At 36.6% G+C, this 13,503-nt stretch overlaps 2 protein-coding genes across 3 annotated transcripts in view; both read left to right on the forward strand.

The window, feature by feature from the left end:
- Positions 1–764, forward strand: part of LOC127534507 (uncharacterized) — a 6,054-nt gene extending 5,290 nt beyond the window's left edge. The window contains exon 2 of the mRNA XM_051949820.1: positions 1–764. This exon is cut by the window's left edge and continues 3,976 nt beyond it. Within this exon, the coding sequence (XP_051805780.1) occupies positions 1–41 (41 nt within the window). The 3' untranslated portion in view covers positions 42–764.
- LOC110959203 (kelch domain-containing protein 8B-like) overlaps positions 1–13,503 on the forward strand; it is a 293,431-nt gene that overhangs the window by 33,563 nt on the left and 246,365 nt on the right. The window lies entirely within an intron of this gene.

A 13,503-nucleotide genomic window follows, 5' to 3' on the forward strand; every position in this document is an offset into this window, starting at 1 on the left:
TGTGTGTGTACTTGTTTCTGCTATACCGGTGGGGACTTTGACCTGACTATTTGCTATAAAGGTGGGGACTTGTCTTACGGTGGGGACCTAAAATGAGGTCCCCACGGGTGGCAACACCGTTTTCTTGGCCATATTGTTGTTAATAAAAAATGTAAAAGTGCAAAAATGTTTGTTTAGGGTTAGGCATTGATTTGGTGATGGTTAAGGTTAGGGTTAGGGTAAGGGTTAGGAGTTAGATATGAATGGGAGTCAATGGTAAGTCCCCACCGGTATAGAAAAATAAACATGTGTGTGTGTGTGTGTGTGTGTGTGACCTCATCCATGCCATAGATTAAAACCCAAAGCTGCATTACCAAACCAACAGATGGACTCATGTCAGACAGCTGCAGCATGAAATCGTCATTTCAGATCTTCTGCAAGTCAACCGTCCTCCTTCTGCACTAAAATCCCTCCAGTCACTTAATAAAAAATACGATGTAGTGCTTCATCTGCTGCCTTACTGGAGCAACGAGTTAATTTTAATGTAGTTTGCATTTTAAAAGGTCAAACAGTCAGATTTTTATCCATGATATGAAGTTAAATCTGAAATTCTCACCCAAAAATAGCCAAACAGAGATCAGAATCTCCTAATTATGTGATAAATCTGGATCAGTCTTCACACCTGGATCTCATATTTATTACAGCATTAATACAAGATACGGGACAAGGACGTCACTGTAACAGATTATGTCCTGTTTTTTCATAATAAAGCAGCTTGTTTTCCATGTAAGATCACATTTAAACAGTTTAAATGCATTTTATTTTAAAATAAATAGTTAAAACCACTATACTTCTTCTTTTATTACCTAATTTAGCATCAGCTATGTCATTATAATCCCTAAAATTTAAATCCTGACTGAAGGTAGCGGTTTTGTGCATAGATATGCAGGTTTTTAACCGTTTCATGTGGTAATGTACAGATTTTTACCACTTTTTTTTGGCATGATTTTACAGGTTCTTGATAGTTTTGTGTGTTAATGCCCACATTACTGACACGTTTGTGCATTAATATCAGGGTTATTGATAATTTTATGTGTTAATATCCTGATTTTTGGCACTTTTCTGCGTTATTATCCAGATTATTGACAGTTTTGTGTGTTAATATGTTTAGATTTTTGACGGTTTTGTGCTCTAATATTCAGGTTTTAACAATTTTGTGTATTAATATCCTGATTATTGACACTTGCATGGATTAATATCCAGGTTATTGATAGTTTTCTGTGTTTGTATCCTGGTGTTTGGCACTTTTTAACTTTATTTTACAGGTTATTGAAAGTTTTGTGTTAATATTTTGGTTTTTGTATGATATTCAGGATATTGATTTTTTTGTGTTAATATATCTAAGTTTTTGACAGTTTTCTGCCCTAATATTTAAGTTTTAACAATTTTTATAGCTTTTATATACAGATTATTGACACTTTTGTGTGCTAGTATCAGGGTTGTTGATAGTTTTATGTGTTAGTATCCTGATTTTTGACACTTTTTGTGTTATTTTACAGATTATTGATAGTTTTGTGTGTTAATATATGTACGTTTTTGATAGTTTTGTTCTCTAATATTCATGTTTTAACAATTTTGTGTGCTAATGTCCAGATTATTGACACTTTGTACATTAATATCCAGGTTATTGATAGTTTTATGTTGTTAATATCCTGTTTTTTTTGTTTGTTTTTTTGCAGTATTTTACAGATTCTTGATAGTTTTGTGTGTTATCCATTTTTGTTGCACTTCTTTGCATTGATATCCGGGTTTTTTCATAGTTTTATGTGCTAATATTCAGGTTTTTGGCAGTTTTGAGCTCGAGTTTTCAGTTTTTATGTTAATGTCCTGGTTTTTGGCACTTTTTGGCATTAATATCCAGATTATTGACACTTTTGAGCATTGATATCAGGGTTTTTGATAGTTTTATGTGTTGATATTCTGGTTTTTGGCACTTTTGTACATTATTATCCAGGTATTAATAATTTTATATTTTAATATATCTAGATTTATGACAATTTTGTGCCCTAACATTCAGGTTTTAAGAATTTTATGTATTAATATCCAGATTATTGACACTTGTGTGCATTAATATCCAGGTTATTGGATCCAGGTTATCAGATATGTCATTATTATACCTGTAATTTCCGTCCTGCTTGAAGGTATTATATACATAATTATCACATAGAATAGGATCCTTTGTTATCATTGCACAGTGAAGTCCTGTCAGAACATTCACACAGTCAGACTTTTTTAAAAGTAGAATTGTGCTAATAAGTTCCAAGAAGAGTAGTAAATAAATGAATAGATTCTTGAGTTCCAACTCTGTCAATGCAGATTTCAGCTTCTATAAAGTGTTAAAATTGAGTTTGTTGACATCAGAAATGATACAAAAACTCCTTCTAACAACAGATGAAGGTTTTAATTCAATTAATTTAAATGTTCTGGTTTTTAAAGTTTTATTTATCAGCAGTGTGAATCAGAAATAAAACCAGAGAGAGGATTCAATAGAAGTCCTTTGGAAAACCTCAGCGATGATGTCATCGCGTTGATGTCATCACGAGGAGCCACCGTCTCCGTGGATACGCACAGCAAAGCGGCTGATTGGACGGTTAACCTTGGGGGCATCTGCTGCTCTCAGGGAGAGAAAGGCTTTCATTTGACTGAGGAGGATTTTCAACACGTTGTTCTTTGTTTTTTAATCTTCCTGCACCTTTTGCCTCCTTTAGATCCTTTTTATTTCTTCATCTTCTGTAACTTCTACCTCTTCTTCTCTGTTTTTAACATCCTCCCTGCTCTTCTTTGTGACTCAGCAGCTCCTCCATACGTCTCTTTATGTTCTACTCTCTACATTTCTGACCTCCTCAGTCACACTGAATGATTTTCTTGGCTCCAGACCTCCTTTGAATCCGGTACAGCGGTGACTCAGGCTGGGATGTCTGAGCCACAAACCCATTCACAGAACCTCAGGAAGCTCCACAAAAGCCGGACTCTCCTTTTATTTGAAGCTCGTATTGAGAAGTGGCAGATTTTGCTTTTACTTTGGAGGATTTTTACCTCGACTGGTTCCTAAATGCTGAATGCTCTGGAGAGATTTGAAGCCACATCCAACAAAATCTGCACGATGGTGTCTATTTCAGCTTCACATCCTGCTAAAACCTGCTGGATGTGGTTGATGAGCTGCTATTTAAAGCCTGTAAAACCTTAGAAATGAGGTTAAAATGTGAGAAAACAGCAGTAAACGGATCATCAAACAAAAAACTAGAAAAGCGCAGCACTCCGTCAAGGCTGCTCCGTCCACGGAAAAGTTCTGATGGAAAAGTTCCAACAAGGCCACAGCGAACAATTTGTCGTAGGATCTGTGTTAATTTCTTCATTTCTTTGTTTTTTGGATACAAAATGATTTAGATGGTTCATTTTTAGGACTGTGTAGGAAAATCACTCAGATTTTATTGTTTGTCTCACCATCTAAAAGAAACCCACAGAGCAAAATGATGAAAAATTTGACAAAAAAACAACAAAAACAGATTGAAAATAACAAAAAACACCAAAAAGAGCCTGAAAATGATGAAACATTTGACAAAAAACAAGAAAGAGACTGAAAATGATGAAAACTTTGACAAAAACAACAAAAACAGATTCAAAAAACAACAACAAAAAGAGCCTAAAAATGATGAGAAAATTGTCAAAAAAACAAAAAGAGACAGAAAATGATGAAAATTTGACAATAGAGGAACAAAAAGCGATTGAAAATTACTGAAAATGAGACCAAAAAAATCCCAACAAAACAGACTGAACATGACAAAAAAAAACAAACTGCCAAGCAATGACAAAAAATTTGATAAAAAAGCAACAAAAAGAGCTTAACAATGATGAAAATTTTGACAAAAAAATATTAAACAGAGAAAATGAGACAACAAACAATAAAACTGATTAAAAATGACAAAAATACAACAACAAAAAGAGTCTGAAAATGACAAAAAAGAGACACTAGCTCCACTTCTTTTTAAAAGCTTCCTCTAAACTCCTCATTAGTTCTTGGAAATCTCAGTAGCAGGAAGCTTCAGTTTGTTCAAAGATCTCCTGTAGAACTGGAACTCTGCGTACCAACGTTCTGAGTTAATTAATTTGCTTTATTTCTTCATTTATGTGATATAAAATGACAGTTTTCTTCATTCAGATGGTTCATTTTTAGGACTGTGGAGGAGAATCTCACTCAGTTCTTATCGTTGGTCTCACCATCTAAAAGCAGCATTTTCCTCCTGGAGGCAAAACTAAATCTATTCATCTGGTGAGAAACCCCCGGAGCAACTTTACATGCAAACACATTCATTTAGAAAAGCAGAAACCAGAGCACTAATGAGATCTCACAGATATCCCTGAAATATCCCTGTTGAACACAAACGCTGCTTCATTACCGGCTTAGACTCCTTAAACAATCAGTTTGTTTCCTTCACAGAGTGGTGAGGAGTCCGGCTGTTTGATCGGAGGCCAAACGAGACGACGAGAGGAAGGAAAACATCACAAAGATGTCGTGTCGGTTCCATAATCCGACTGTCTGAGCGTTATCTGCTTTTAAATCTGCCGCGAGTCTCGGAAAACCCAATCCTGATTGTTGAAGTCGCCCTCGGAGGCGGCTTTGTGTCGGATTTATGAAGAATTAACTCGATGCATGATGAGGTCTGTTAAAGCTTCATGCAAACACTTAAACCGGCCGCCTGCCGCCTTTATTTCCACACGCAGTAATGGAAACATATGCAGCTATTTGCTTCTTCCATCTGCTTGTTGATGGAGCTAAACCACAGAAACACCAGCAGTGATTTAACCGGTTCCTTCCACGATTAGCAAAACATTTAACTAGCTGCAGGGAGTCCATGCAGACGTGGTCCAGACAACCTGCTGGAGGTCAAACCGAGCATCAGAATGGAGAAGAAAGAGAATTTAAGGGTGCTTTCACACCTGTTAGTCTGTTAGAGTGGTTCGTTTGGACCCAAAAGTTGTTACAATGTTGCTAATTTCAACTGGTTCGGTTCGCATTCACACCAGTGTTTTCGCAGTTGAACCAACTACGATGAATGTTATATCTCCCCCCAGTCGTTTAGGAGCCAAAACATCTTGTTAATGTGAGAGGTCAGAGGAGAATGACAGACTGGTTGGAGACGATAGAAAGGAAGCAGTGACTTAAATAACCACTGGTTACAACCAAGGAATGCAGAATACCATCTGAACGCACAACAACCTTGAAGATGTTCTACAGCAGCAGAAGACCACAACGGGTTCATTACTGTCAGCTGAGATCAGGAAACTAAAGCTGCAATTCACACAGACTCACCAAAACTGGACAATAGAAGACTGGAAAAACGCTGAGTCTTCAACTTAGCAGAGGTTTGGATAGTCAGAATGTGGCGTAAACATCATGAAAGCATGGATCCATAAATTAAAAAAAATAGACAAAAAACAACTAAAAGATTGAAAATGACAAGAAATGATGTAAAAAGACATTGAAATTATAAAAAAACAACAAAAAAAGATCGGAAATGACACAAAAATGAGACTATCTATCGATCTATCTATCGATCTATCTATCTATCTATCTATCTATCTATCTATCTATCTATCTATCTATCTATCTATCTATATATAGATAGATAGATAGATAGATAGATAGATAGATAGATAGATAGATAGATAGATAGATAGAGAGAGAGGAAAATGACAAAAACAGCAAAAAGATTGAAAATGACAAAAATTAGACAAAAAAAACAACGAAGACAGATTGAAAATGACCAGTAATGCAAATAAACTTGTTTTTCTGCCTGATTCAAAAAGAGAACTCGCATGATTCTCGTTTTTCGTGTCAAATCTGCAAGAGAATTCTGTCTGGTTCTTCTTAACACATATTTCAGTTTTTTGTTGTTTTTTTTTAAATTTTATTTCATGACATTTACATGGAGTTTGTTGAAACGTGCAAAAAATGTGCTTGTGAAAAAACATTGAAAATAAGATTTGGTTGCAAAAAAGAAACTCAGTTGTACAGAGATTCTTTGGAGAACAGATTCTGTTTTTTAAAATCATTTTTTCACCACGTCAGAAGAACAGCTCCTTTATTTGACTTTTAAATCAGCTCCACTAAGTTCTATATGAGAGCAAAGCTACATGTTCAAATGTTTTTCAGCAACAATGAGGATAAAACAGCTTTAGTAACTAAATGAACGGCTGAATGATGGTTTTATGACATTTTCATGCTTATTATTATTATTATTATTATTTAATTGCTAGCATTTTTTTCTTAAACCAGCTCTGCTTTAGCGTATTAATCATCAGTTATGCAACATTTCTGGATTTATTATCCAGCTTTGTATTTGTTTTGATCATTTAAAGCTGTTTTTTTTTTTATCTGATTTGAAACTGATTTTAACATTTCTTTGATTTGAACTGACTGATTATTGGCTCTTTTTTCTTGGATTTTACGTCTTGTTCAGTTAAATATCCATCTTATGTTGTGACTTTGACTAATTTTTTTCCCTTAAAAAGCATTTTTTTTAAATATCTTTTGACACATAAAAAGCTAAACAGTCACAGAATAAGTTAAATTATTCAAATCACCCACCATACGTCTAATTTAATGTTTTTTGTCGGATTCTTTGCTGCCGTTTCCGTGGAGATAAGCGTGCTGAGCAGCTCCTCCATTTAGGATTTTCCTCTGCAGACATGCGAGGTGCATTAGAGGAAACTTTGGGATTATTTCCTCTGCGGCTGCTCTGCAAACATTTGTGTTGAGCTGTTAATACTCTCTCAAGTGTTAAATTGGATCCCTGCATTATACAGAGAATCATCCAGTGGCTTCGATGGAAGCTGCAGCTTTCAGTCGCTCCACATTTTTTCTCTGCTTCATGCAAACATGAACTTGTCCAGCGTGTCCTAACACACTGATCTGATCAGATTTATTGGCAATAACTGCCCTCTTGGATCAACACTGTGAAGCTGAGCGGGACAGAATTAAGATTTAACTTCTGCAGGGTGTCGACAAGAACAGATAATCCAGTTTTAACATCAAGACAAGACAAACGTGATGTAAAACCTGATTTAAATAACATTTTTATGAAGCAGGTAGACGGGGAAAGTCGGTGTTGAAAGTTTCACGACTGAAAAAGTAAATCAGCATTTGTTTATTAGTTATTGATGATCAGAAATCACAGCAACATAGAATGTTTTCATTTAATACAGATGTACCCACAAACAAAATGACCTTGTAGTGAGCACAGGCGTGTGTTATGCATGTGTACATTATGTACGGATACCAAATCGCGTGACCTAAATATGTAGCGGGTGGACAGAATTGATAGGACTCAGAAACACTCCTACAATTTAATCAGTTGTTCCTTGTATCATTTCTGATGGGTAAGTCCTTATAAGCAAGGGCGTCAGTTTGTTTTTAAAAGTGGGGGGGATGGAGACCACAGCACTTTGAGAAAATGTCGAAGAATGGCGGCAAAATGCCACAAGCTGGGCTCGAACTCACAACCACTGCACCAAAGGCGGAAGCTCGAAGGAGTGCTGCATGTCTGTGCAACTCTCGGCCAAGTGCAGATGATGCATTCAGGAGCGTCGGAATTTTCTATACTGCTGAAAATAACTGGGTTTACAACGGCTTGCATGTGAAGAATTTGAATGTGTTGGAGACAAAATGACCCCTGACAAAAAGTGGGGGGGACACATCCCTACCGTCCCCCCCTAAACTGACGCCTATGCTTTTAAGTCCTCAGTGGTGGATTTGTAGCAGGATCACAATCATGTGATCATCAGCAGGCAGCTGATGTAGTGTTCACTTGTTGTCATGGTTACAGGGATGCTGTGCCACTATCTCATACTGATACAGAAATCTTAAACAAATCCATGGATCCAGACTATAAGCTGCATCACTGCCAAAATCTAATCACTTGGTCCTTGTGTCATTTCTGACCTTCCCTGAAAATTTCATTTAAATCCATCTGTTTTTGAGTGATGTTGCTGACAGACAGACAAACAGATAAGCCAACGCCGATCATCACACAACTCTGCCAAGGAACATGGCGGAGTAATATGCAGACAAACAACTCACAGCTGGTTGGCTGATTGATACATTTTCAAAGTAAAAGCTCAGATTTATACACTTTGTATGTATAAATTGTTCACGTAGAGGAGAAACTAAGGAGACGAAGTCAACTGTAGTTTTTAGCTTAAGTAACTATGATTGTGCAAAAACTGTAAAAGATATCAAAATACTGATTTACAGGTATCACATTTAAAGCTTTGTGACCCATTTAAACTTTAAATTAGGTTTCTACTGTAAAATCTGACATAGATACAGGCTTCAAAAGATGGCCGGTTTTGGTCAACTTCCCATTCATTTCAATTGGGATTTTTATTGCAGTTTTGTACGAATTTTGCAAAAATGTGTAACGAATCGCTGCCAAAGTCACAACACACTATTCCCAATCGAGACCCACATTTTGACGTGTAATTTTACGGGTTTTCTAAAAGCTGCAGGACAAGATAAGCGCTGAAAATTGCGTTGGAAGAGTTTCTAACAAGAATAAACCCGAGGAAGAACAAAAAAATGAGCTTCGTTGATTGACATGTTTCTTGTAAATAAGTTAGATGGCCATGCTAATGCTTCCAGCCTACATTAAAGTCCATGAAAATCGTGTTTATCTACTGTTTAGTATTTTTTGGAAAAGTTAAAAGCTCCACTTCTTTCTAGAAGCTTCTCAAGTATTGCTGGATCTTCATTTAGAGACATCCTGATTAGTTTATTAGCAAATCGCTAATAAAACGTTTTGATGCTTCATTTGATGTTTTTTCAAAGCTGTGGGACGAGTTCCTCATCAAAAACCAGCAATAAGACGCCGTTCTTGAGCTCCATCTTTCATCAAGCTGCTTTATTTCTGGTGAGTTCTGGTCACATGGTCTGAGCATCGTGGTAGCCATGGCAACCGATACGAGCTGGGATTTCACAGTAAAAGAACAGAGCGAGAGGAAGAACCTCGGGGGAAAAATAAATTGAGGGAGGAGGATTTGGAAGTAAAGAACAGTGAGAAGGTCTGGTTTGAATTATGAACGATGAGCTGCATCAAACTTTCAGGCATCTGAGAGGAGAGACGGAGCTCATTGTTCAGAAAAGAGGCTGAAAATGACGAAACAGCTGCGAGGGAATTTAAAAAAGGCTTTTAAGTATTCACGGCAGCTGCTCCGATGACGCGGCGGCCTCAACGCTCTTCACAGTTTCGGCGTGGAGGGGCTCTCCAGCGCCGAGAACAGAAACATGTTTGACCTTTTTGTTGAACAAGTCGTCTCGAGAGGTTGGCAGGCGTCCTGCTCAGTCGACTCGCTTCGTTTCTAAACTCTGCACGCTTAAAACACTAAATCAGAAGCTTCCTTATTAATAGCATGGTAGAAAATATGTCACCCAGAGCAGCTGCAACACTTAGAAACATCACAGAGACCGAGGTAGCTGAATATCTGCTGCTTTGCTTGAATGTAAATCTGCTGGAAAACTAGAAATATTTGTAGTTTCAAGACAACCCTCATCTGAAAAAGTGGGGACATAACCATAAGAGCTGAAAGTGAACCTCACAGTAAACTGGAGTTTTAAAACTGGTTTCTGTGACGACGTTTCCATGACAGCGATGCGGCGACGATTTGGTTCCCAGAGCTGAAGAAAAGGAGAAACAAAACAGGCAACAGTGACGAGGAGGATGGTGGAGATAATGGAGGAAACCAAGGAAAAGATGGTCAGTATATAGTTAAGAGACGTCCATGGGATGTATCTTGCATACATTTCTATTAAATGTAAAAAAAAAATCATGTTTTTTATGTTTATTATGATCGTGTCTTTACAAATTCTGTGATTATTTATTATGGAAACAATCACTTATTAGTAAAAAATGACTGGATATCGCTAAAATGTCAACTAAATAACCATCCAAATTTAATAACAGCTACCTTCTAATTAGATAAACAATAAGAAAATGAGCTCATTCAAAAATAGCTTTGATTGTTTTTGTTTTATTAAGTTGAGATAATCATGACAGATGTTTCTTTTTTGCCAATATATCAATTTTTTTCTGTGTCTGAGAAATCACTTTCATCTAAGTTACCCATTACAAAAACACCTCTCAAGGAAGTGTGTTAATTCCAGATCACATGACCTGCTCCACATGATGTCATTTCCTCCTGAAGAAAAGACTGGCAAGACTCCAAGGCTTTCTGAGTTATTTCATATAAAGTAGTGTATGAGTCAAGTGTGGATTTATGGCATGTCAACAGGTTTACTACAATATCTTTGTAAACAACTTTCAGTTTAAATTTTACTCAGTTGCATGTATAATATTTAGAATAATCTTTCTGTAAAAATGCCATATGATGTTTGTTTATAGGTGGCCATGTTGATTTTAGACCTGAAAACATAAAAAAGTCAACTATGATACAAACAGTCCCACAGTTATATATTGACCCATACACAGTCATGGAAAAAAAAATATTGGACCACCGTTATCAGCAAAAATAAAGATTATGCAATCAAGTACTAACTCCTGTGTGGATCATGGGACTAAAACAGACAGAAAAGAAAACATGGAATGCCTAAAAGCTGTTTTTATCAGTACAATGCCATAGCTATTTATGGAAGAACTGAAGTGATTTTGTTTATTATCAAGAAAGCCACGGAACATGTCGAGATATCAACTCTTAAATGAAACTCTTCTGAGCTCTCTTTGGTGTTAGCATTATTTTTGTCCGAACAAATGTACCTTTAGTTGTACCAGGCATTAAAATGAACAAGATGAACAACAAAACAAGGGTGGTCTAATAATGTTTTCTGTGACATTATCTATATATGTACACTACCAGTCAAAGGTTTGGACACACCTTCTCATTCGGTGTTTTTTATTTAGTTATTTTATACATTGTAGAGAAATAATGAAGACATCCAAACTATAAAAGAACACATATGGAATTATGTTGGAAACAAGAAAGTGTTAATATTCAGAATTAATCTACAATGCAGAAAATAATACAAATAAATAAAAGCATTAAATGAGAAGGAGTGTCCAAACCTTTGACTGGTTGTGTATATTTGTGTATATTGTACTGTTGTAGTTGCAGATGAACTCCTGTTATTCAGACTGCTGACATTAAAGTAATAAATGAGCCTAAGGATAATTAAATCTGTCTGGTCCTTATGGTCAGTAGCAGCTGCCCAGTCGGACTGTTGGTGTCTCCAATGAACTGAACTGGAAGCTAGACTAAAATCTGTTCAGCCTGTGTATCACATATCGTACATTTTAGTGGACGTGAGCGGTCAAAACTGGTTAAACTTCTAATTAATTCCTCTAAAAACAGCAAGAATTGGCTGACTGTCCAGGATTTTATTGATTGTGGATCAAAATGTGGAAAAAACAAGATGTTTTCTGACTGAAAAAAAGAAAAATGGGATCTTCTTCCATAAAATAAGCATAACTTTGCCTTTCTCTTGGGTAAAATGTTTCAGTAGAAGAGAGCTAAATGTCTGGCTTTCAAAACAGAACCACTTGCTAAAACGTAAACTTTTCTTTTTCTAGTACAGGAGGAGCTCTGCGTCAATTGCAGGGTTATATTCATAAAAGAAGTTGAATATTATAATCTCCCAACTATTCTCAGGGCATGTCCACACGTAGCCGGGTATTTTTAAAACCGAACATCCGCCCACCTCCGTTTAGCAAAAAATCTGAGGCCACACGTCCCCGTTTTCTACAAAAATCTCCATCCACACATAGCCGAATAAATGTAAATATATATAAAGCTTATCCAATCAGAATAAGCTTTCACCCAAAAGTGGCGGCGTCTCTCCCACCTGCACTCCTAAAACTGCGCTTATTTCTCTCCACACGTAAACGCATACCCGGGGTTTTTCCCAAACCTCCACTTTGGTCGGAGTTTTCCAAACCTCTGTTTTTAAAATCAAAAAGTTGTGTTTTCATGTGGACAAGGCCTCAGTCTTCCAGGTCGTATTAATCCTTAGAACTTCAGTAGAAAGCAACTGGTCTTTGTTTTTGTTTTTTTGGTTCTTGAATCAATTTTACCTTCATTCAAGAGGCCTCTTCAGCTTCGATTGATTGGTGTGAACTTCCTAGATATAGTAAATATACACTAAAAGTTTCATGTTTACCATAAAAAGTTTCACTTTTATCCATGTGCTTACATAACTGCACAAGGGTTTTCTAATCATCAATGAGCCTTTCAACACCATTAGCTAACACAATGTAGCATTAGAACACAGGAGTGATGGTTGCTGGAAATGTTCCTCTGTACTCCTATGGAGATATTCCATTAAAAATCAGCCGTTTCCAGCTACAATAGTCATTTACAACATTAACAATGTCTAGACTGGATTTATCATTCATTTAATGTTGTCGTCATTGAAAAAACAGCTTGTCTTTCAAAAATAAGGACATTTCTAAGGGACCCGAAACTTTTGGATGGTAGTGTAGATATATACCAGTAAGCTGTTACCATAAAGTGCTAATTTTGACACCTTTGAGAACAACCAGTTGACCTGCTGCATGAATTTTTAGCTTTTATAGAAACCCAAAAGCTACAAGCAGCCAAACATTCAACCAGCAGCTGTATCCTGATCCCAGCATCCTTTAATATGGAGGGAAAAGACAAAATTGTGCTGCAGTAAGTTAGATTTCAAGTCCAGCACCGGCTTTTTTGTTCTTCCTATCCTTTGGGTTTTTGTTGTCCATGCTTTGGTTGCTTCTCCTGTTATATTTAGTCCCAAAAAAAGTTCATGAGCAGCTCCTTTAAATAGCTAAACCGCTCAGCTTCTGGTTCTGTCTACAGTACACTGCCGCTCCGTTCAGAGCTCTTTCTTGTAAAAATGTGCCGGTGGTTGGGGGAACAAAAGAACCTCTGAACAGTGTGAGGAAGGAGGATTAAAGATATCGAGGAGACAGATCCATTCAGTGGTATCGTGAAGAACTTAATGGAAAGAGTTCATCGCTGCTTCTCATCGGATTTAAGCAGTTAATGAACAATCAGAATGTTTTTACTTCCTTTACGTCCAAGAAAAACTTCATCCTCTTTAGCTCAGTATTTCCAGCTTCCTTTTGCACCGCAAGCTTCAAAGATTAACGCAGCAGCAAACAAAGAAAACCAAAGATTCTTGTTGACTTGAGACTGTAGAGCCAGAGGCAAAGCAAAGGAACAACTGTGGAGGACACTGTTTCTTAAAAAGGATCTAGAAAGTCTTACTTTTTTTTTTTTTTTTTTTTTTACCAGAGACTGTATATAAAGATGTTTTTTTAAAATTCAACCATCATAATTCTGACATAATTCCTCCTATAATCTCCAGGCTAACTGAAAAATGGGCAAAGAGCCGAACTGTGAACAGATGCCCTTAATTATGCAAAATTTAAGTGTTAATACAATTTTAGTGGCTGAATTCTATGATTAAAACATCCC

Source organism: Acanthochromis polyacanthus, chromosome 6, assembly GCF_021347895.1.
Source record: "Acanthochromis polyacanthus isolate Apoly-LR-REF ecotype Palm Island chromosome 6, KAUST_Apoly_ChrSc, whole genome shotgun sequence".
Lineage (NCBI taxonomy): Eukaryota > Metazoa > Chordata > Actinopteri > Pomacentridae > Acanthochromis > Acanthochromis polyacanthus.